This window comes from Cydia amplana, chromosome Z, assembly GCF_948474715.1.
Source record: "Cydia amplana chromosome Z, ilCydAmpl1.1, whole genome shotgun sequence".
Lineage (NCBI taxonomy): Eukaryota > Metazoa > Arthropoda > Insecta > Lepidoptera > Tortricidae > Cydia > Cydia amplana.
The window spans coordinates 21,873,965-21,899,817 of NC_086096.1; the positions used below are offsets into that span (position 1 = coordinate 21,873,965).

General features: G+C 38.1%; 1 protein-coding gene across 2 annotated transcripts in view; it reads left to right on the plus strand.

The window, feature by feature from the left end:
- Positions 1 to 25,236, plus strand: part of LOC134660794 (diacylglycerol kinase eta) — a 186,667-nt gene extending 161,431 nt beyond the window's left edge. For both annotated transcript variants that reach the window (XM_063516587.1, XM_063516588.1), the window contains exons 12-21: positions 6,622 to 6,729; positions 8,218 to 8,369; positions 8,524 to 10,020; positions 10,364 to 10,777; positions 12,642 to 12,816; positions 14,808 to 15,037; positions 23,727 to 23,880; positions 23,960 to 24,115; positions 24,406 to 24,531; positions 24,881 to 25,236. In XM_063516587.1, coding sequence (XP_063372657.1) covers positions 6,622 to 6,729; positions 8,218 to 8,369; positions 8,524 to 10,020; positions 10,364 to 10,777; positions 12,642 to 12,816; positions 14,808 to 15,037; positions 23,727 to 23,880; positions 23,960 to 24,115; positions 24,406 to 24,531; positions 24,881 to 25,168 — 3,300 coding nt within the window. In that variant the 3' untranslated portion in view covers positions 25,169 to 25,236. The remainder of the gene's footprint in view (positions 1 to 6,621; positions 6,730 to 8,217; positions 8,370 to 8,523; positions 10,021 to 10,363; positions 10,778 to 12,641; positions 12,817 to 14,807; positions 15,038 to 23,726; positions 23,881 to 23,959; positions 24,116 to 24,405; positions 24,532 to 24,880) is intronic.
- The last annotated feature ends 617 nt before the right edge of the window (positions 25,237 to 25,853 follow it).

Here is a 25,853-nt window from a genome sequence, read left to right on the forward strand (position 1 = left end):
TCAAATTGAAAATTACGGTGATACGCTCTTGGCCGTCCGCGGCCGTTGTCAAACTCCAAAATGGTCACGTTTTCTCATTTGTAGTCTGACTCTTTCGCACTCATGCGATGTTCATATACGCGAGGGCTTCCCTTTCGCACACTTCAGCTGTCTGTCAAGCGCGAGCGACAATTACAAGTCTGTGGTTCGCACATCGAGAAAAGAGTTCCACGAGAGAGAGCCATCCCGCGCGCGACTTAGCCAATGTCGCCATTTATACATGGAACAAACTATTCATTCGTGGCAACACTGAATCGGTAAAATAATAATCGGATAAGTAATGAATAGTCAGCCTTAGAAACGGAGCGTCCCTAGTCACGATAACTTTGTCTCTTTCTCGCAGTATGAAGAATAAGAAATAGCAAATATTATTTTTAAGTCGAAAATGTCAGTGTCAATACTGTCAATCAAAATTTGATTCGCTTTGTCGTTACAAGTTGGAATATATTATTATAATTATCTAAAGATTACCTACCTAATCATTAAAATACAACTCCTTACGAATAATTGGCGTTTTGTTAAAAGTTTTGGCTAACAAAATACCATCTTTACGAAGAAGTCAAGTTGTAAGTACTTACGTACACAATTCAATCTTCATAAAGCTCTTTTCCGTTGTCTTTTGCAAAAAAAATTACATTCCATTTAAATCTTATTTACAGACTAAATATCTTATGCTAATCCCCGACATATCTCCCTTATGGCTGGCTAGCCGCTGCATTGCTGGCTTCGAAGATAGATTGAATGACAATCATGCACAAGCCTATCATCAAACATGGAGGTATTCTCTACACCTAAGCATGCTGCTGCTAACCGCAGCCCTCCTGCCATCACGGAGGACATAGAAGGGCTCAAGTTGGGAACCTACTCCGTGCAAGGACAGTCGAGTGTTGATAACACTTCTCAAATAATGTGACTTTTAAATAAATACTACCAAAAACTTTAAATGATTTTATTTACTTTGACCTTTTTGAGATAGGTACTCAGATTTAAGTACGATTCGTCGGAGTCGGAGCGCATTTCACATTTGTATGCCCAAAGCCGGTCGGCTGCTTGCGGATCGGATGGCTCCGGACGGATTCTATCGCTTCTGCCACACATTATGTAAATAGGTACACTGAAAAAGCATTCCGGCGCGGCCCAACTCCAGCCGGTCGGTGGGAATCGTAACTTAAGGATTAGGCTAGTACCAACTCGTACACTATAAAGTAAGTATTACGGCTGTGGTCTTCTGTGAGGTGGAGTTTGAGTTGAGCTGCCAGATTCATTATTTGCATTCTTTGTGGAATGTTGTTTCACAAAATTTCGTCTAAATCGGTTCGGCGGATTAAGCGTCAAGAGGTAACATATAGTCAGCAGCAATAGTTGCTAAGCGGGCGAGGTGTTCAAAATTACCTTGACGCGCTCTTATTCTCTTAACAATAAAGTCGCGTCAAGATCATTTTGAACACCTCGCCCGCTTAGCAACTATTGCTGCTGACTGTACATAGGTACAGATTTACTTTTGCATTTACTTATTATAAGTGAGGTTGATCGCAATATTCAGGTCGGGATTGTGTTGTTTATATCCCACAATGAATGGAAACACCTAAGGAGCGACATAATATAGGTTGTCAACAATAATTGCATGTAAAAATACGCGTGTAAATATAACGGGTTAGCACTGATTGATAGCACGTAATTGTTTCCCGGATTAGCAATGTAATATTATGTTTCTATTAATTATCCCCAGTCAATTCGCCACCAAAGGAATTCGAAACTCATCTAACAAACAGAGATGTGACTTATCTAAGATAAAAGTATCTAAGATACAGATACAAGATACAAAATACATATCTTTTATCTCTATCTTAGATACTTTTAAGAAATTTATCTTGTATCTTGTATTGAGATACTTTCCGTTGATATCTTAGTATTTTGTAAATACTTTTTTACCAAGATACTTTTTATAATTAATTTCGCAGTTTTATTTTTGCAAAACGCACGCAGCGTGTTGTAACTAAACGCAGCTTTACTTTTCTATCAACTTTGAATATTGTAACCGTATTTTAAGGCGGTTACAATTTTCGCGGTTCAATGCGAAAAAAAGTCTAAGTTCGTATCTGCCCGACTCGCTGACCTAAATGTCATTTAACCGTAGAGCGAAAGAGACCGCACGTCACTAGGGAGGTTTTTGTATTTGCCAAAAATCTATTCGGAATTCGGATGATTTTGATTTGAACGATCTATCTATAAAAAACTAAACCCTAAAATGCTTAATTTGACAAAAATCGACTTTATAATTTAATAAACGAGTTTATTTTTATTCACTTTGCTGTTGGCGTAAGAAATCTATGCTTCGATTCAACTATCGATTAATCGATCTCAGATTAAATAGCTACTAGTCGTAGTACCTACTTGTAGTCAACACCAACATTAAAAGAAAATGAGATACAATTTTTAAGTGAATATGTGGAATGTTCAAAGCCAATAGCTGAAGCGATTTTGTCTACAAGGGGAAAAGGACACCTATTATGGATGTCTAATACCCGAGTTGTTTAGAATTAAACATATAATGACGGCTTTAAAAATTGAAAATTTAAGGCTTTGTGGCCCTTTAGTGGCAGTCATAAAAGAGAATTTGAATAGGCGATTCAAGCGATTCCTGCAGCTTGAACCTGTTGCAAGTGACGCAGTATTAAGATAAGATAAGATAAGATAAAAGATAGTTTATTCAAGTAGGCATAATTACAATGCGCTTATGAACGTCAAATAAAGCTAGGTAGACCGGCTCCAACCCTACACCTCTGCCCCGAGAAGATTTAAATCCCCCCTCAATTGGAGGAGGGTATCCCAATATGGGACCGGCAACAAACTCGGCGGGACACATCTTTTCAAAAATAATTACATCTTATAATTAACATGCATTACGAGAAAATAAGGGAAAAAATACAATTTAAATTACTATAGAATTCATGCAATTATACACATAAGGTGTAATAGAAATTTGATTTAGAAAATATACATATGTACATGGAATCATACAAAATCGTAGCTCTTTCAGAAAACATATCAAATTCTTACAAAAGGAAAAGAAAATAAAGTTATTAAAAGAAATGGGAAAACATATTATATAAATCTGATTGATTATTATTAATTACCAACATATAATATTTGATTAGCTTCGGTAGCATACCCCTTCTTCCAAATGAAATGGGTTCCAAAAGAATACAAAGAAAATGTTAAACAACTTTTCCTTACGGACACGCGCAAGGTCAATAGGTCTGAAAAACAGAAATCTGAGGCCTTAAACTCTAATGAAGAAGACAATAAAAAAAAGACGAGATGAATCTTATTAGGTACATGTTTTTGGAGGATTCCGATTCTTCTGTAACAAGCATCGAAAACACCGGCTGTACGGCGGACTTGGAAGCGTTACAGTATCTTAATAATAAAGACACAAGCATAATTTAAAGAGCTTGGATGCTTTCCCCACTATAAAAAAATATTCCTCAAATATAACACCTGCTTGCCGAGTTCCGCCCCTGTAGAGCGACTCTTCTCATTTGGAGGCATGATAATGTGACCTCATCGACGAAAGATGAGTGATAAAATGTTTGAAGATTTGGTGTTACTTAAGTCCCAATTTGGGCAATTTGATAGTTAGTAATAGCAAAGACAATTTGAAATAGAGAGTAAGTAACTGTCATGGTAAATTTAGCTAGTGTAGCTACAGTACATTTACTGCCATCTTTCGACAGACGATTTAAATTGTTAGAACGCCATTTGACTTTGATCATTATTCTTTCACTGATATATGTGTTAACTTGTAACTTGTTAAATGTGACGTCCCACGGGAAAAGGTACCTTATGGGCGTTTCTAGTTTCGGAGATATTCAATGTTTTGTAAAAAGGTGAAAAAATGCTCAATTTCTTTTTATTGTGTGATCTGAAACCTTAATGCTTAACGTTTGTTTACCTGTTTCTATTTTTGTTATAAGTGACTTATAAGCCTAGAAATGTCGTTTCAAAGTTTAGTAGAAAAGGTACCTTATGGAAAAGTGATTGAAAATTCCCAAAAAGAACTAGTCAATACGAGAAAAGAAGTTTGGTAGAGAAGTGTATTTGCATTCAGAAAAACTAATTTGATAATTTCAGTTCTGGTCGGGGGGCCTAGCCAATATTATAAACGTACATCGACCGACATTACAAATCCGAGTAGCCTGCTATTATACCAAAGTTACTCTCGTCAAGTCTTTCTTAACTAGAATAATCTTCATTTGGTTCAGTCGTATGCAATAAATCTGCCATTGGTTTGCTGAAAAATGCCAATACCCGACGCATTCCTATAGGTAATATCTGAGGTCATCGAACCTCAAAGCCGCTTGTCTACAATGGCAACCTAATATATTATTTATTATTTATAATAATATATTATTTATAAGAAATAGACGATTTATACCATCTTAACCCCAAAATATTATTAGTTTATCCTAACTGTTCCATCATCATCAATGCCTCATCATGTAACTTAACCACAAGGTACCTTTTCTTTACATACAAATTATTGGTATTTTTTTAGATTATTATGACGAGGAACTAATTAAATTTGTGGCAGTTTAATGTAAATTAAGATTTTCAATTCATAAAAGATAAACTTCAATGTAATTGATGTTTTGTAGTGATGTATTATTAAATTTATAACCATAAGGTACCTTTTCTTAAATGTATGGAGCAAAAACCGTTATTGTTATGTAAGTTTAAAGTGGCATAAGAGGTTAAATACAATATTTAGTTGCGGTTTTAGGACTTATTTCATTTGAATGACAGAATTTCTTTCATGTGCTCAGAAAAATTGATTGTGGGTCACATTAAAAGTAAAAATATTCAATTTTGTGATTTTACATGAAAAAGTCAGAAATTACATTTTTACGTCTAAATCGATATTTTTTTTTGCTTAAATTGTCTCTCAGAGTCGTTTTCTAATAGATAAATTTAAATCTTGAGGGCTCATTGCAATCAATCGTGAAAATGAAACAAAACTTTATTTTCAAGAGATTGGTTAGTATACATATAAATCGGTCGATATCAAAGGTTTCTATTTATATTACAGAACAAGTCGCAACATTTTTTTAATCTCAGGAGTCTAACTGTAACTTACTTCAGGAACATAGTTTTTTAGGTGGCTAAACTTAAAACTTCTCTATCGTAAAGTTGCTCATTTTACAACATTATTTTCAAAAAATAATATCCCTGTAACTACACAACTTAGGAGGTTGATCTTTTGTGTTATCGATAGCTTATTTATTGTAGATTACTGGGGTATCCATAACTCCATACCCGCCATAAGGTACCTTTGACCATGGAACGTCACAAATATTAATATTAACGCCATCTACTCGAGAGTAGGCTGAAGGTTATGGCGCCATCGCTCGATAAGATTACACCATACCTTTGGCCTATAGTCGAGTAGATGGCTTTAACATTAATATTTAAAATGTAACACATATTAATGAAAGAATAAGGATCAAAGTCAAATGGCGTTCTAACAGTTTTATGTTCTGTCGAAAGATGGCAGTAAATTTATCGTGGCTACATAATTTACTTTGACAATCCGTCTCTATACACTCTATTCTGTTTGGGTTTGGTAATAGAGTCACTACTGGATTGCAATCAATAATAAATAAACCTTAAAACAAATAGTGTTTTCCTTCAAAAAGTATTTTATCTTAAAACAAGTATCTTGAAAATACGTATCTTGTATCTTGTATTTCAAATACCATTTCCAAAAGTATCTTGTATCTGATGTGATATCAAATCCGTTTCAAGTTTTTGCAGGGCGTCCGGTATGTTTGCCGATGCGCGAGTGCCTAATTATTATACTATGATGAGGAGGCGTGTGGCATTCTTCTAGGTAAATAAAGCTGTTATTTGAATAAGTAGGTCGAATGTCAGCACTTGTGTACCACTGCCGGTGACCGCGTGACGTACGCGTGTACATCGCAGGGCAGGCCTTCCGGCCGCAGCGCGGGGCGGTGCGCCGTGCGCCTATCTGTGCCGCAGTGACCGACGTAAATAGGGCACCAGCACCACTAAACTGAATGTGATTCATATTTTCATTTTGAGTTAAAACGAAAAAGGACAAAATTAATATTACGTACCGACATACAGATAAATATACGTACAATCAGCGGGAAATTGCGATTGTAAAAAAAAAATACCATCTGGGTAAAAAACTAAAGAACTTATATTTTAAATAAATATGCAAACATTTTCTGGAGTACCAGAAATTTTATCCATAACTTAATTTTGACTGGTTAATTGTGCTCCAACAGTTTTTATATTTGAGAAATATATCACAACCTCATTTCAGTATTAATTACACCATGATAGTAGTGATGTTCTACTTAGAATCAGCATTTACATAGGTAAATAAATATACCTACCACAATATAATAATTTTAAAACTTAAATTAAATTTAGAATTTTGATTACATTTTATTGCAGTGGCCACATTATCGTAGTGTTTTTGGTCTTGAATTCCTTTCGAGTATAGGTATAAAATTACTGACTATGGTGATAAAATGATCATCAAATGTTACGCAGGAGCAGCTCAACTGGGAGGCGCGGGGTTGCGCGCTGGCGGGCCGCGCCGACAGCGTGCGGCGCGCCCTTCGTTCCTTGATGCACACACTGACGCAGCTCTATCCCCAGGTACGTCTGTGCGTCGTAGAAACCATCTAACATCGCGAATTGTAATCACCACCAACCGTAGACTCACCACAAATATCGCGACCAGCGCGATTACCTACAAGCAAAGTTGCGCCGATATCTTGTCGCGCAAGGCGTGGTAAGTAGGTACTAAGTAGCCATGGTTTATTGAAAAAAAATTGTGCCTTATTTACTTAAACCTGCGAATGCTGATTATCATAATAAAGAAAGGGTCTAGCCGCAATCCTATAGTGAAACTGCCCCTGGCTGAAGTGTATATATACCTTTCTTAGGTGCGTTTTTAGGGTTCCGTAGCCAAATGGCAAAAAACGGAACCCTTATAGATTCGTCATGTCTGTCTGTCTGTCCGTCCGTCTGTCCGTCTGTCTGTCCGTCCGTATGTCACAGCCACTTTTTTCCGAAACTATAAGAACTATACTGTTGAAACTTGGTAAGTAGATGTATTATGTGAACCGCATTAAGATTTTTACACAAAAATAGAAAAAACCAATAAATTTTGGGGGTTCCCCATACTTAGAACTGAAACTCAACATTTTTTTTTTCATCAAACCCATACGTGTGGGGTATCTATGGATAGGTCTTCAAAAATGATATTGAGGTTTCTAATATCATTTTTTTCTAAACTGAATAGTTTGCGCGAGAGACACTTCCAAAGTGGTAAAATGTGTGTCCCCCCCCCTGTAACTTCTATAATAAGAAAATGATAAAACTAAAAAAAATATATGATGTACATTACCATGCAAACTTCCACCGAAAATTGTTTTGAACGAGATCTAGTAAGTAGTTTTTTTTTAATACGTCATAAATTCCCTGAATACGGAACCCTTCATGGGCGAGTCCGACTCGCACTTGGCCGCTTTTGTCTTATTATAAGATATCGTTTTACCAAATTTCAAGGCTAAAATCCCCTTGGTTTGGCTAAAAAAAATTTTTTTTTTAATTCGTTTTTATTTTTTTGTAGCTAAACTAGTGGTTCGATTGTTTTGAAATTTGGATATTAATTGCATCAAATATTAGTATATTTCCAAAAAAAATCAAGGTTGTAACTTGTTTATAAAGGCTTAAAAAAATATTTTTAATTTTTTAAACTTTTTTTTTAATACTTGTGAGATAGCGACAACCTCAATTTTTTGTTATTTAATGCAGAATATACTATTGCATAAAATATATTTTTTGTAACAAAATCCATTTGGAGCAGCAAGGTAAAAATGTCTTACTAATGCATACAGGCCGTCCTTCTTACGTACTTTAGGGTGGTTACTTACCCTTTGGAAAGTTGTAATATTCGGCACAGGATCTCTGACCCATTTTAACAATCTGTCCTGTATTCTAATAACAGATGATGTACTTATAAATCTTATAATAAATAAGTAAGTAGGTATAGCAGTAGGTTACGTTTTTTTTCGTGCGTCAATTGTTATTCGTTCGCATCATTTGTAGAGGTTAATAGGCATCTTAACAAAAATACAGGGTGTAGCATTATGCGAAGCTTGTGGCAGCGACGGAGGCGGCGAGAGCGGCGAGGTGGAGGCGTCGACATTACCTGTCCCACGAGCCTTCGCCGACAGCCGCCGATCCTCAGCCACTTCTGCTGTCTCGGCCGCTTCTTTACATCCTGATAAGTGAGTTCAAGTCTCATATATTTTAGCACATTTACACATTAGGTATACACAAGGTAAAAAAATAACCCGTTAAATCAGCCTTTTACTTCAGCCTGGGGGCATTCATTATTTATCATGTATAAATGCTCATTGGCAACGTGTTCATTTTTTGCAGCATTCCGGACGTAGACGAGGATATAGTCAAACTTATAACTCCAATGTTCAATGTGGATGTGGATAAAAAGGTAGAGCAAAAAAATAGTATTACGATAAGTCAAGCTCGTCTATCAGTCTCAAACCTACTGACATGTAATACTAGCTCATGCAAAAATTTGCATAAATCGGAACCAGACACTGATCAGGGATCCAGTATTAGTAGTAACTTGATGATACCTAACTTGGTTGTCTCAGATCTTAGCGATAAGAGAGATTCTATATTACAGGGAGAAACTTATGAATCGGACCAATTGACTATTATAGATATAGACAGACCGTATACTGACGATGTTCACTTTCAAGAGTTAATACAGTGCGTGATGGCAGGGAGCGGAGAATGCACTCCAGACAGAAGGCCTTCTAGTGTAGATTTGGAATTATATGACGATGATGACGAAGACGATGATGACGATGACGATGACACAAGTTCAGAGGGTTCAGATATGAGTGATGATTTTAGTCTAATTTCTGAAATCATGGAAACGAAACCCAGTGATCTCAATGAAATTGGTGGTTTAGGTGGAATTGGACATATTGACTCACCTGAAGCTTCTGATACGACATATGTGAACTCTGAAACACTACATGGTGAGTCGATCGTGGATGACATAAGCTCTATGCTAGGACAAGATGTTCTACTGGCCATGTTGGGAAAAAATGGTGAAAATGAAACTTATACAGATGACACAACATTGTTTACTTCCGACACAGTATCTGATTTAGCTATGGACAGTCGAAACCCAAGTTTGGAAAAAAATAAGGAGAAAAAAATTAAAATAAATGCAAAAGCTAATTTTTCTAAAGAAAACGATATTGATAAATTTGGCTTTGAAAACAAAGTATTTTATATTGAAAATTCCGGTAAACCGGACGAACAAAAGAAATACTGCAGCTTGGCACATTTTGAAGAAGGAAATGATATAGCCCGAAAATCTTTTAAAAGGAATCATAACAAGAAAAGTATTAGAAAAGTGTGCCGGAGTGATAACGGAAGTATGAAACTATTAATGCCTAAAACAGCAGAGGTACTGAAACAAATAGACGAATCATCTAAAACTGACGAACAATCTCAAAATAACATTTCAGAATCTCTTTTTTTCGAGTCTTTACACAAACAAAACATCTCAGATACTGGCGTAGATAATGTTTCTATATTTCCTAAAGTAAGTGTTGTCGTCGAACCGCCTTCTCCATGCCACAGTGAGGATAAAAAGAGCCTGAAAGCATGCGCAAGCCGAATGGCGTCTGTTTTAAGTGATATATTTGAGCAAGGCAACGACACCCTCAGCGTGAATTCGCCAGAACCTGGCTTAGGTTTAAATAGAGAAAGAAGGCAGTCAGATAACCCTAAGTTACTGGGCTCGGATCCGGAATATGGAAAGTTTCTGAGTTGTTCTCCAGCGGCAACTAGAAGAATTTCATGTGGGAGTCTATTCAAACCTGGCGAACCAGACAAGTAAGTAGTTCGTGTTGTGTTTAATAGGTAATAGTATAACCAGTCAAATCAACTACTGGGCCCTAGCAATACATTCCACGACTCTTCTCTTTCTAAACTCTGACTCTAACTAGAGATGAGATCAAATTAAAATCCTTTGTTTTCAAAGATGTTCGAAATGTTAATGTCATTATCATTATTAAATCGATATCGACGTTATTATAACGCAATAAATAATATGTCCTTCCCTAACTTTGAAATTTGGTCCAAAAATCAGAAATTAACCAACCGAGCCTGATAAGATGTAAAATTCGTTTATTGTCTAAACACTTGAAACGTTGTCGATAATTGATTTTTTTAACAGATTGTCTACTTCAGTGTCGTCTATTTGGGGTGAAGGCGCCACTGGGGGAGCTAGCGGGTCTTCTAAGTCGGATACCAGCGAACGTGCCAAGAAGCTACCAATTATTAATCCGCTGGTCCAGTTGCCGGCTTGGCCTCATGTCACACAAGGTTTTATAAGCCAATGTCTCTTGGCAAATGCTGATGCGCTATGTGCTGCCGTGAGCCCTTTAATGGACCCTGACGAAACATTGCTAGAAGGTTTCTACGAAAAAGCAGTTATGAATAACTATTTTGGTATTGGAATCGATGCTAAAATAACACTGGATTTCCATAACAAACGCGAAGAACACCCTGAAAAATGTCGTTCACGTGCAAGAAATTATATGTGGTACGGAGTACTAGGATCTAAAGAGTGGGTGAACAAGACTTACAGGTACCTATTCCTTATTTTAAAATCTTTATCCATTAAATAATATATTGGATCTTATTGTACATAGAAATATTACTAATGCTTATTTACACTGTTGCCTTTCAAACGCTTGGTCATCTCTCGCCGTTTTCGAAAACAGGCTATTTAGCTACCTTTAGTACCTACTTACAGGCTCTCGTGTAGTATTCAATAATTATGCATACGCCAGCCAAACGCCAGGCTAAAAAGTAGTCCCGTTCTCTCTACTCTGCCCTGCTAAGCCAATTAGCGATATTTCCAAAACAAATTTAATAAAAACATACCTATACCTTAATATATTATACATAGTACATTGTGCAACGAGGAGGGTAAGAGAAATTTTGGAAACGAGGGTGATATTTCCCGACAGCCCCAGGCTTTAAAAAATATATATAACTCCCTAGAACTTTTTTCACAATCCTTAACTCCCACGGGAACAATATAGGCCTTTGTTTTTCAAATGTACCTACCTACCAACATATACATTCTAAAAGACAGCGAACTGAAAGATTTGCACATGTGGTATGTTTGGGGTAGTACAGTCATCAGCATAAATAAATGACTATGGGCAGCCGTGAAAAAATATCTGATGCTCCATTGGAGGCATAAGTATATGACGACACTACCTCGGTAAAAATATGTGATCCTTTGTGACCAGCAAAAATATCGTTAGTCCGTATCCGCATAAATATCGGATCGGGTCGCTTAAAAATATTTGATTACTCATAAAATTCAAAATTATGTGATTACTCTCATCTGGAATAAATATCTCTCCACTGTAAAAGCAAATACATCGGATGGACGACAGACCGCCTATTTATCTGACACGTTGGAAAATCACAAATATGTTATCGACCTTTAAAAACGAACCATACATGTTTGGTATAGAGCCGTAAATTGTATAAAGTGATTTGACAATTCACGAAAAGAGTGCCGACTTGTCATTGTATATGTCTGTCTCATTATATTCTATCATCGATTTGACGGAATAAACTGGATATAATTTTGAATTGTAACGTATTGCAATCATGAATCTAGTATATAACTGGATCTGGCATGAGGGGTGGGGGAAATGACAAAACGGGATAGTCTTATGTATCATTCAGTAGGAGTAGCAGCGAAAGCGCTATTATTGTTTGTCCTTGTCAGTCTCACAGGTTGACCTCTTCATCATTCTTTTTTATGTAAGAAGGAGGTTTATTACACATTGTCTATTAAAAGTCTACCTGAATTATGTCACAATTTAAAATTGCAAATGAAATATGTGAGACAGACATATGCAATGACAAGTCTGCACTCTTTTCGTGAATTGTCAAATCACTTCAAATAAGGCTCTATGCTATCCAGGTATGGTTCGTTTTTGCCGATTGATGACATATTTCATAATTTCGTGTCAGATATATAGGCGGTCCGTCTGCCATCCGATGTATTTGCATTCACATTGGAGAGATATTTATGCCAGATGAGAGTAATCACATAATTTTGATTTTTATGTGTAATCAAATATTTTTAAGCGATCCAATCCGATATTTATGCGGATACAGAGTAACGATGTTTTTGCCGGCCACAAAGCATCACATATTTTTACCGAGGTAGTGTCGTCATATACTTATGCCTCCAATGGAGCATCAGATATTTTTGCACGGCTGCCCACAGTCATATATTTTTGCTGGTGACTGTACATACGTCTATAGACGTTCTGAAACTGATAAACTCGCGGTAAACCAGTTGTAATTATTTCGTACCTGTTTGATTCACTACGCCCACTCAAGTGTCCGTTAAATCTGTCCTTCCAAAAAAAATTTTTTTTTTCGTACAGAAATTTATAGCATATATCTTTATATTTAAGGCACCTTGGACAACGAGTGCAACTAGAATGCGATGGTCAACGTATACCGCTGCCGGAACTGCAGGGGATTGTCGTACTCAACATATCATCTTTCATGGGTGGGACCAATTTCTGGGGAGGGACAAGGGGCGATGATATTTTCTTAGCCCCTTCCTTCGACGACCGCATCCTAGAGGTAACACTCAAGCCTATAATATTAAACTAGATTTTGCCCTGTGCGCGGGGCCCGAGGGCCCCGCGGTGTGCGTGTTGTTTGTTGTTGTTGTTGTTGTGTAGTTGGTGCTGTTGTTGGTGCTGTAGTAATTTGTTTTCCAAAGGGAAAAAGAAATAAAATTGTATACTTTTGATAGAAATAAAAGGTCCGCATGCGAGCACTTCATTCCCGCAGCTCGGCCTTCGGCCTCGCGTGCTTGGGGATTCGTAAGGGACGCTCCGGGCCTTCAGCCCTACGCGGAGCTCGGCCTTCGGCCTTCGCTGGGTCTCGAAGCTCAGCGTCGGGCCTTCGGCCCGCCGCTTCGCTTATTTAAAACACTTGGGAGGGTTGGTTTTGCTTTGGAGCGTAAGCGGGAAGTTGGAGCTTAAACACGACCCAATAGTAAAAGTGTCTTGACAAGCTCACGTCGGGCCTACGGCCTTCGGCCTTCGGCCCGCCGTTTCGCTTGTCTAAGCCACTTTTACTATTGGGTCGTGTTTAAGCTCCAACTTCCCCCTCTCGTGTGACGCTTCGGGCCTTCGGCCCTACGCGGAGCTCGGCCTTCGGACTTCGCGAGCCTCGACGCTTCACCGCCGGGCCTTCGGCCCGACGGCTCGCTTATCAAGACAGTTGACTTGGTAGAACGCTTGGAAGCACTGCATTCACGCAGCTCGGCCTTCGGCCTCGCTTTAAATTACTGGGGGTTGCACGCTTGGGAGTCGGGGTGAAGGCTCCGGGCCTTCGGCCCTCCGCCGGGGTCGGCCTTCGGCCTCCCGGCCTGAAGCTCGCCCTTCGGGCTCGCGTAACACACTTTTTGTATAGGATTTTGCTTTGTTCGTCATTCCCGCAGCTCGGCCTTCGGCCTCGCCCAAAATTACTGGCGGTGGGGCACGCTTGGACGTTCGGGGTGAAGCTCCGGGCCTGACGGCCCTCCGCGGGGTCGGCCTTCGGCCTCCCAGCCTGAAGCTCGCCCTTCGGGCTCGCTTAACCTACTTGGAAATTTGGCTTTTGCCCCTGTCCGCGCCGTTTTGGATTTTTTCCAAAAAAATTTTTTTACATAGTAATCTTGGGCCCCCAGGCTCGCCGCATGCCAAATCTCAGCGCGCTCGGACCAACTTGAAAAAAAAAAAAAGAAAAAGTCGGCCATTTTCAAAAATTTTAAATGCAGTTTGTTTTGTCTCGGGGCCCTCAATGACATTTGGTCGAGCACCCCCCACCCATCTCGCACCGTTTAAGAGCTGCCATACAAAATAAAAATTGCCGTTTTCTCCGCCATCTTGGGATTTTTCCAAAAAATATTTTTTTCATAGGAATCTCTGTCTTTCGGCATGCCAAATCTCGGCGCGCTCGGACCAACTTGAAAAAATAATAAAAAAAAAGTCGGCCATTTTGATTTTTTTTAATGCAGTTTCATTTCCCTCAGGGCCCTCTATGACATTTGGTCGAGCACCCCACACCTATCTGGCACCGTTTAAAAGTTGCCATACAAAATAAAAGTGGCCAGATTTGCCGCAATTGAAACATTTTTCAAAAAAAATTGTTTTCTTAGGAATCTAGGGGACCCCGAGTTTCCGGGAGCAAAATTCCAGCGCGCTAGGACAAACTTGAAAAAATTAAAAAAAAAAAGTTGGCTTGTTTGAACAAAAAATGGCGGCTTCAAAAACTGCCAGGGTCCCTCTATGACATTTGGTCGAGCACCCCTCACCTAGGTCTGACCGTTTAGCGAGGCCGTCAAACATTTTTCTGACCAAGAGCGGTAGACCAAATATCAGATTTTTCTGGAGGTCACCAGGCTGCCCTCTATACAACAGTACCAAAGTCAAACACCCCACGAATCTCCTTCTGGGAGAACAATCATGTCAATCAGTCTTCGGGTTGCGGCTTTATATAATATAGGTACATATAGGTACATACATGTGCATCTGCAAAAGAGACGTAGTTAAACAGGTTATAACTTTCATGCATGTATGCAGGTGGTGGCAGTATTCGGTTCAGCACAAATGGCGGCGTCCCGCCTCATCAATTTGCAGAAGCATCGCATTGCCCAATGCCGCGCGGTGCAAATCAATATTCTTGGTGAAGAGTGCGTGCCCGTACAAGTGGATGGCGAGGCCTGGCTGCAGCCGCCCGGCTGCGTGCGGATCATTCATAAGAACAGAGCTCAAATGATGTGCCGCTCGCGCGCGCTCGAGACAAGCCTTAGGTTAGGATGTCGTGTATTTATTACAGTTATATAATTAGGTGATCAAACGAACTTACCTTAAGTGAAGTTCGATCACGATTATACGAGGCTCCTTGTCCAAGAGATAATTACAAGTAGTAGCGCCCATCATGCCGCGTGAATCACTGTTTTCAAAGCTAAAAATTTAAAAAGAAAAAACACCTCTCGGTTGACAGTTGGTTGACAAGTCATATAGTTTGAAGATATTATTAATTTATGAACAACCCTATATTCTAATTAAGGGAGGAATTCGTAAGGATTTCGGGTGGGTTTTTGGGACTGTCCTCTTGGACAAGGAGCCTCGTATAATCGTGATCGAACTTCACTTAAGGTAAGTTCGTTTGATCACCTAAATATACTCGTCTCCTTGTCCAAGAGATAATTACAAGTAGATGTTTAAAGGTAGGGTTGTGAGTAAATGTCAAGTACGGTTATAAAATTAAAATAACATTTATTTAACTCCTCAAAAAAAAAACACAAAATTAAACTTCTAAATAGTAATAACATTCATCATTAGAATTTGGTTAGTACCATGTAAGTACCATTATGTAACTAAACAATCCATGCGTATCATAATGAATACGCACTTTTGGTATAATTTCAATTTACAAACGTTCAAAACGTATACTAATCTTATCTATAATGCACTAAATCTATATTTTCAATAAGTATAACATAAAAATAATATAACATACACTATACGTATCGCTGTTTGGTATAACATACAAATAAACTAATTACATTTAATATAACATTCATTATGCATATAAATTAAAATAATGAATAACATCTCATATAAATATCTGAACAAAACACCAGTAAAATTATTTGGATAGCTCAGTATTTCATAGGTCATCGAAACTAATTACTGTCAGAAAAGTAGGTTAGGTTAGGTTAGAACTGTGACTCCCCAGAAAAAGAAACTGCTACCAGAAAAGTAGGTTAGGTTAGGTTTGAACTGTGACCCCCTCAGAGAAAGAAACTGTTACCAGAAAAGTAGGTTAGGTTAGGTTAGAACTGTGACCCCTCAGTGAAAGAAACTGCTACCAGAAAAGTAGGTTAGGTTAGAATTGTTACCCCACAGAAAAAGAAACTGCTACCATAAAATAGGTTAGGTTAGGTTAGAACTGTGACCCTCCACAGAAAAAACTGCTACTAGAAAAGTAGGTTAGGTTAGGTTAGAACTGTGACCCCTCAGAGAAAGAAACTGCTGCCAGAAAAGTAGGTTAAGTTAGGTTAGAACTGTGACCCCCCACAGAAAAAACTGCTACCAGAAAAGTAGGTTAGTTTAGGTTAGAACTGTTACCCCGCAGAAAAATACAAGGTTAGGTTTATTGCGTGGTATTTGTTTTGTATATTATATTATTTCAAAGTTATACCTTTTTATACTTATCATAAACGATATTATATGTAAAGTTCTGAGCAATATATTATAGGTTTGTATACGTTCTATTACTTACCCAAAAGAAATAGGTCATTTCTAGAATCTTACATCTAAAATCACATTTTTCATGAGTATTAGTACCCTTAACTATCCGTTAGTAGAGTCTAAAACTGCTTGACTAAAACTTAAGGCCTGAGTGACCGCCCTATTATAATGTCTAGCAAAGGTGGCTGAACTTTCAGACCAACCTGCTGTTTTTTGAATTTGGTCAATATTCAACCCGGATCTCAGAGCAGCCAAAGTAGAGGAGTGCCTTATGGAATGTGCTGTGAATATACATCGATACCTGCTTCTTGTAGAGTCTTTTTAATCCAACGGCTTATAGTCTGTGTTGAAGCTGGGAGATGTGGTTTTTTAAAAGTCAATATAAGTCTCTTCTGATTACCCCTTAAAGGTTTTGTAACTTCAATGTACGACTTTAAGGTTCTGACAGGGCAGATTTCTATTTTTGTTTCATAAACTGGAAGTTGTAACAATGGTTGAAGACTACCTTTCTTGGATGTTTTTATTATGTCTGGGATGAAAATGGAAACCATATCATTAGAATGCTTTAAATTATTAAGAGAAATTAGTGATAGGGTTTGTACTCTGTGTCCAGTAGCTAGAGCTAGTAGCGTTACTAGTTTTCTTGTTAATATTTCTAAGTTAACACTTATTAGAGGTAGGGTAGATAGGTAGTTCAATACTCTATTGATGGGTCCCAAGTAACATTGTATTTAGGTTTTGGAGGGTTTGATCTGTATATTCCTTTCATTAATCGTTTAACCCTGTCATCACTGCCTATTTTAGCACCTATTAATAGAGATAGTGCGGATCTAGTGGAATTTAAGGTGCCATATGACGCGCCCCCTTCAAATTGCTCGCTTAAAAATTTAAGTATGTAAGGAATAGAGGTCTGGTATGGGTCTAAATTATGTGTGCTACAAAATTTCCACCACTGTTTAAGAGGGGAGTCATATTTCCTCATGGTGTTAAGTGACAGTGAGTTCAGCATAATATTTAGTGCTGAAGCTGGAGTCCCTCTCCTCACGTATGCCTCGCTGACAGCAGCCCTGCAGCCAGGGTAAGCTGGTGGTGGAGAGGGTGTGTCTCTCTGTAAGGAGACGATAACAGATTTTTGTTAGGTTCAAAAAATAAAAGATCTCCTATTATTAGATTATTCACTAAAGGAAACCATGGCTGAGAAGGCCAATATGGAAATACTAATATACCAGTGGCTCTGTCATTCTTGATTTTTTTAATACATTTTAAGACTAGGGAGAAGGGTGGAAAGGCATAAAAAAACATATTTTCCCAACTAACGGTAAAAGCATCTACTGTAAAAGCTTCAGGGTCACATTTCCAAGAAATGAATTTCTTACATTTAGAATTAATTCTTGATGCAAACAAATCTATTTCGGGTTTACCAAATTTGTCTGTTATTTGATGGAATGCTTTTCTGCAGAGTTCCCACTCTATATTTATTCGTCTTGACTCTATGTCAGCTTCAACATTATCTTTAGTATTAATGTAGGAAGCAAAAATCCATATTTTCCTATCTTCACAATATTGCCAAATTTCTCTAGTAATGCTATTGAGATGAGGAAATTGTATTCCACCAGATTTGTTAATGTATGATACTGCTGTGGTATTATCAATTCTTAAAAGAATTTCACACTTCTCCCGGTCTTTAGTGAAACATTTTAGCCCTAAGAAGGCTGCTTTTAATTCAAGGTAGTTAATGTGATTTTCTTTCTCTTTATGTGACCAAGAACCTGATGCCTTTCTTCCCTCACTTACAGCACCCCAGCCGGTAAGCGACGAATCTGTATGAATTTCTAGAGTGAAGTTATGCTGTTTTATTGGATTAGGTTTATGTATATTTTTACACCACCAGTATAGCTCTGAGTAGATGTTTTTAGGAAGTGTCATTATGGCATCATAACTGTCATTATTTTTAACAGGCCTAAATATTTTTCTCTTTCAAGTATTTTTGTATACACCCAGCCGTAAGGAACAGCTGGGGCAATAGAGGTCAGTGACCCTAACAATTGGGAGAAATCTCTAATGCTGCAAGATGATTTATGTTGAAACAAGTCTATTTTTTCTAAAAGTGTAAGTTGTTTTTGTTCAGGTACACCTAGTGTCATATTGGTGGAGTCTAATAAGAAGCCCAAGAATTTACATGTTTTGTTTGGTATAAGGGTACTCTTTTCAAAATTGATTACAAAACCTAAGTCTTGTAGCAGGTTGCAGGCTAATGTTGCGTTATCCATACAAACTTTCTTAGAATCTCCAAAGAGTAAGATATCATCTAGATAACATGTCAGTATTACATTATTGCTTCTTAGATATGTACTTATTGGCTTAATTATTTTTGTAAAAACAAATGGGGCTGTACATAGGCCATACGGTAAAGCATTGAACTCATATAACTGTCCATTAAATTCAAATCTTAAATATTTTTTTGAGTTATCCGAAATGGGTACTGAAAAGTAAGCTTCGCTAAGGTCGAGATTGGCCATATAACAATCTCTTGTCATTAGTTTGCATGCAGTTCTTATATCTTCCAATTTGAAGTGCTCAGTATTTATATATTCGTTTAGTTTTTTAAGATTTAAGATAAATCTGTAAGAGCCATTTGGTTTTGGAACCAGAAATATTGGGGATGTGAACTGATTTTTATTATAGGTGCAGGTAGATACTGCACCCAAGGTCGTAAGTTTATTAATTTCCTGACTGATGAGCACACTCTCTTTTTTAGACCACTGTTTGTCTATGTTTCTACCGAGTTCCGAAAACTAACCTTCAACCTTAAACGCGCTATTGCAATATAAACAATGTAGGTCTGAACTTTTTCCAGTATTACCATAATAATTCATACGCAATTGTAAAATATAATGTAAAAACATACCTCAAATGATGAACATTTGTTTACCAATAACACACAAACAAACCGTCCGCTCCTTCCACGGCTAGGAAACCTGCGATCTGTGATACATCTTGCACACACCAAAAACCACATATACACCACGCTTTAAGTGTAACACGTTGAACATATTCACTATAGGTGTTAATCAGGGATGTAACGGATGTGGTAATCGGAACCGAAAGCGGAACCAGATGTTTTGAATTTAGTTTATCGGAACCGGAAACGGAATCGGAACCGAAAACAGAACCGAAAACGGAACCAGAACCAGAATCAGAGCCTGAGTGATAGGTGGACGAGATGTTAAGGGTAGGCCTATTAAAAACAATATTCCAAATATTAATCAGCCTTTATTATGCAGTAACAAAAATTGACCATCTAGGTGTAATAAGCAAAAAAGAATGTTACCTAATATGTAGGTATTATACAATCCAAAATTAATTAGCATCACCTAGAACTTTTAGGTGTTTAAGAAATAATAACCACAGGTAAGAGGAAATTTAAATGATTATTTTTATATATTTTTGTTGCAACTACAAAAATATATAAACATTATTATAATTTCTGACATAACAATTTATATGATTAACTATTTTAACTTTTTAAGAAATAAGACATTTTTATAAACTGATTATGAGCCTTGTAGCTTGAAATAAATGATTTTTTATAGGTAGATTAGGTACGTAACGTAGTCAGAACTTCTGAAGTCATGATTTTTTGTTTTGTAAACAAGTTTGACGTAAAAAAAAATGCTCTTAATATGGTATCGTTAATTTAACTAAGAAAAAACCTTTTTTTAACTTAATCGTGATCTAACTAACAATTGCAATTTTTTGCCAGAAAAGGTACTATTTCTAATTATTAGTACCAACAGATTGGACACAATTTTAAAATAGGTAATTACCTACTTAGATTAAATGGAGTGATTCTAAAAGAAGTAAATTGTATTTAATAAATAAAAGCTTAGCAGCTTTGTCTCCCTGCAGTCTGTTTCTAAGTGGGTCGTAGATAAGGCCTGCACCACTGAAAAGTTGTTCACTCGCTACTGAAGAAGGAGGGCACGACAAATATTGGCGCACAAAAGAATGTAGCGATGGATATTTAGTGTTAGTTTTCCACCATAACAGTGGGTCCTCAGGTCCTAGGAATGCGTTTCTCTCGGCTGTACTCGTTAATTAATCCTTTAAATATCATAAATTTGTCTACAACTGCATTATTTTCGGATGTGTTATTATTTTCGTCATCATCGCTACTCAACAATATATCTGATAAAATTGATTGGACATTGCTAGATTGACCAGCCGCTGGCGATGTTAACCTGCGCCGTTTTTCTGCGGGAACATCAGTGTTTTCACTTTCAGCATCATTTATTTGTTTATTTCCATCATCAAGTAAAGCCATTATTTCTGATTCAACCTTTTCCTTTATCGCATCGTTGAAAAATTTAGTTTTGTATCGTGGATCCAGATACGTAGATATGGCAAACAAATTGTTGAAATGAAGGTCTCCAAATCTGGAATTCAATTGGTCAGTGGCACATTTTATTACAGTTTTAAATCTTTGAGTCGTATCTGGTTTATTGTCTTCTATTTGTAATGAATGCTGCAGTGTATGTATTAATGGAATAACTGATGAGATGCTTGTGTTACTGTCACTCATTGTTCGGGTGATCTCTTCAAACGACTGTAGTATGGCTACTAGTTTTTTGAGGTGCAACCATTCTTCGGGAGATATTTGAGGGATATTGAATTTACTTGCGTACAGGCAGATTGAATCCTGTATTTTGATTAATCGTTCCACCATATAAAATGCACTATTCCACCTGTAATAAAATGTTGTGTTATGTAGATTCAAGAACATCTCAAAAATATTCACTTAATTATTTCTAAAGCAGTTGTTAATGTTGTTATGCATTAACCTACATGACAAATATACTTATTCCTAAATATAATTATAACAAAACCAGTACAATAAAACTTTTATTTTGCTACATACTTAATCATACCATTATCATTATAATTTTTCTGTGTATTTTTAACTGTATGATGATGCACAATAAAGAATATTTACTTACTTACATACTATCCCTTAGTAATTTTGGTATCTAAAGCCCTTGCTACACGGTCGCCGACAAGCCTTCTAACCGTCTGACCTTGGTCTGACCTTGGTCAGTTTTGGTCAAATTTTGTTGGAAACAACTGTCTACACGGTCCGTCCAGACCAAGGCCACGCGGTCTGAGGGGCTTGTCGGCGACCGTGTAGCAAGGGCTTAACTAAACTAGTTGACTTTCAGGCTAGACATTGAGTTTTTTTTTTGCATTTCGTTAGTACTTCTTTAATATCTTTATCGCAATCTAATGTATTTCGCACACATAGTTCTGCCGTGCTAACAACATATGCAGTAATCGCAGTTGAAAAGTCATGCAATTGTTTATCTTGTTCTCTTTGAATAAGTTCTTTATTTAAACGATGATTTTCATGCAAGTACTGCACTTACTATTAGCAGGGCAGAGTTGTAGTTGATGAACGGTGCAACTAGCATCGGGTATATTAGCAAGTTTCATTGCTCGTACAATATTCGAGCCGGAATCGCGAATAAAGCAATGAATTTTCTCATACGTAATCTTCCACTCAGTTACCATATCGTTAATTCTCTTTTCTATCTCTTCTCCTGTATGTCTCCCAGGGAAAGTATGGCATTTTAAGATAACTTTAAGTCTGTCGAAGTCCTGGTTTATTGCATGGGCAGTTATGCTTAACAAGGACACATTCGAACTTGGATCGCTCCAAATATCTGTAGTAAATGAGATTTTCTCAAATTGGGTTATTAAATCATTAATTTGTTTTGCTAACCTTTCATATAGCTCAACACAAATATAATCCGTAAAAAACTGTCTGCCCCTTAATTGGTAATTTGGCGCTACGAAATGCATGAGCCGTCTAAACCCGATGCCCTCCACGGAATTAAAGGGAAGGTCTTGCAAAGCAATCATTTCAGATATCAATCTATCTATTTCCGAAGATTTGGGATTGGAATTGCACCATTTTTGATTTTTTGCCAAAGTCTCTTTAAGGGTCATTTGTTTTTTCGCCTCTTGAAGCGGCGTGGCTTTGGATGTCGAAGGCTGTGTATTTATCTTTTCAACTTCTGATTGGGTAAATTGACCATATTCTTCAACATGCATACTCTTTAAATGACTTTTTAACGATGTAGTCGTTTTCCCCTTTCTAGAATAAACCTTCAGACAAAGTTTACACTTGGCCGTGTCCCCACTAACGTCATCAAAATAGTTCCAAATCGAACTTGATTTTGGTTTCATTGTTCGTTTTTTTATTCACACATTCACCACACACAGTCAGTAGTCAGTACAGCACAAGAGAACACATACGATTTTAATTGCAATAACACAAATACCTAATATAAAGTTATAAACAACAAAATCAACAAATTAGTGCAGCACGTGGCAAGCGGGGCGACGAGCGAATGACTGGTATAAACCTGTTTGTTTTTGATGTACGCCGCCGCCGCGCTAAGCATTGACATCCGATATAACTTCCGTTTCAAAAGTAACGGAACCGGAACAGAAGCGGATGTGTAATACCAAACGGAAGTTCCGTCGTAACGGAAACGGAAACGGAGCTCCGTAACATCCCTGGTGTTAATTAACCACATATCACTTGATTTTTCCATAAAATAACGAGAGGATACAGCGATCAGCGCGCGCACTGAGAGCGATATGACTTGTCAACCAACTGTCAACCGAGAGGTGTTTTTTCTTTTTAAATTTTTAGCTTTGAAAACAGTGATTCGCGCGGCATGATGGGCGCTACTACTTGTAATTATCTCTTGGACAAGGAGACGAGTATAATTATACATAATATGTGTATATCAACACACGCGGCAGTGTGACTGGCCAAGTTCGTAGGTATAACAATCCTTAATATAGGCCCGGGAAGTAATTGGTACCTAATGTATGTTTTTCTATTTATGTAAGTTGAGGTTTTCGGTTATTCGTACCTGAGTACGAATCACAAGCACCTACTGATACAGCCACGAAGAAAAAGGGTCCCATGTGTTCCTAATACCTTCTATTTTCCATTACCTACGTTACCACCGTACAATGTGCCCGTAGAGAAGCGTTAGTGGATTCTAAAATATTAAGACACTTTTTTTCTTACACTGTGAGTTACACCCGCGTTTCTAGGTCACATGTTGACCATTGATACCTATTAAAAGTCAGTAAAATACCCAAACGTTTAAAATGATACCTAGCCTGGCTAAACTTCGTGTAAGTTCAAGAAAGTCCTTCATTTCGCAGAGCTTGGGACGAGAAGCAACAAATGAAAGCTCACGCAGCGTCAGGCTCGGGGGCAACCTCGGCGGCGCCGCAATCGGCGCGCGCGCCGCTCACCGCCGCTGAAAATGCGGCGCTTCTGGCGCTGCTCGACGACGTCAACACACTTGTCAAACACGTTAGTACCTATCAGCACATTGAGAATAGGTGCTCAGCGTAGGTATGTACAGTATTACAGCATTGTGATCGGAACGCAGGTAAAGCTGTCGTGCATCAACGAGGGTGCCGTGACCGGGAGCGCCGCGGCGAGCGTGGCGCAAGCGCGTCGTGTTGCCGCCCGCGCCGATGCTCTGCAAGACTCTGAGGGCCGGCTCCTGCCGCCACCTTTGCTGCGACGCTTACTTGCGGCCCTGGTAAATATTTACAATATGTGACAATTTTTACATACAATATTTACAATATTGCTGGTCCAACATGTATACTGACAATCAACAGAAAATTGTTAGTGTCAGGTATTAATTGAGTGGAGCCTGTGCTGTGACGTAAAATATGCTTCACTACCTTACCGTACCTCACGTACCTTACAATCTCTAAAGTAGTAATCTGCTGTCAATAAGGACGAAATCTACATATCATTTTCAACTTATTATCTTATTTATATTTTGACGTTACTATATATAGGTACTAAATTGTCTTTTACAAGGTGGAAAGTTGTCATGAGTTAGTTGAGGACACAGTGGCAGTGGGCGCCGGTGTGACGGCAGCGCTGCGTGCACATCTCGCTCGCTGCAATATTCACGATGGACACGCATTCCTGCAGGTAGACGAGGTAAGATAACAAACATTCATTAAATACTTAAATATACCAAATCGCCTGGGAAACTTAGTCCAGAACGAGGTGGTGAATTAGTGGCCTTAGGCTACGGTCTGCTTGCCCAGACTCCGTCCGCGGCGCGGCGGGTGACTGCCAACCTTCCGCTACCGACTACGTCCGAATGCTACCTAGGTACGTAATGGTATTGGTATGTGCGCGATCTGGCTCACCCGCCGCCCGCGTCGTCCACTTAACCTCTAGCCGCCCAGACATCAAGACTTGCCATTCAAATAATTTTTAAATACGGTGAAATTTGAGACATATATTTGTCCGCCATAGTAAACGAAGCCCATATGTTATTCAGGCACCAAAGAAGGGCAGTGGCCGAAATTGGCTAAGAGGACGTCGCAGTTTGTCAGAAGGAGGGGCTACAACGTCACACTGCGCCACGCAAGTTCGTTGTTGGGGCATGAAGGAAGTGCAGGCCTGGCTGGAGTCTCTGCAGCTGGGAGAATATTGTGACGCATTTGGCAAGCATGACGTTACGGGCCGAGAACTATTGTCATTGGCGAGGCGAGATTTGCGTGATCTCGGTGTTACAAAAGTCGGCCATGTCAAGAGAATTCTGCAGGCTGTAAAAGAACTCCAGTGACATTCGCGCGCGCGCGCCCGCTCCGAAGAGCGTAGCAAGTCGAGCTTCAATGGTGTACTTCATTAAACAAACACCTATCAAGAGAACAAGTAACTCTTTTAGTTGTGTTTTGACAAAATTATAGAAAATCAAAGAAAAATTGAGAAAGACCTTTCAAAAGTACTTTTTTTTGCTTTATTTATTACCAATCTATATTTACCTACAAACGAATCTTAGGATGAAACCTTGTTTTTGTGGCGACACATTTTAGTGTCGTTTACGTATTATGCTCACGGTTGTAGATACTTCCACTTAGTACATTATATTTTTGATGAATAATTTAGTACCTAATCATTATCTTTCCAAGGTTTAACTTTTCAAGTAGGTGTAGGTATTCATTAATAATATGATTAAATGGCATTACCTAAATGGTTGCCTAAAGAAGTAGCACTGCTACCCCGTGGTATGACACCGTTGTCATATATTTTGTGAAATGGCACAACATTCCTTATGATAACTATTAAGACTTGCTTTCATATATGTAACACATGGACGTTGTGACCTATTAAGAAATTATTGTTTAAAACAACACTAGATAATTAATAAATTCTGTCTACCAATTAGCAATAAGACGTTAGTCTTTTGATGTAATAACCAGCTTAAACTATTTCTAAAACAAAACTTCAATTTATGTCTACATAGCTTA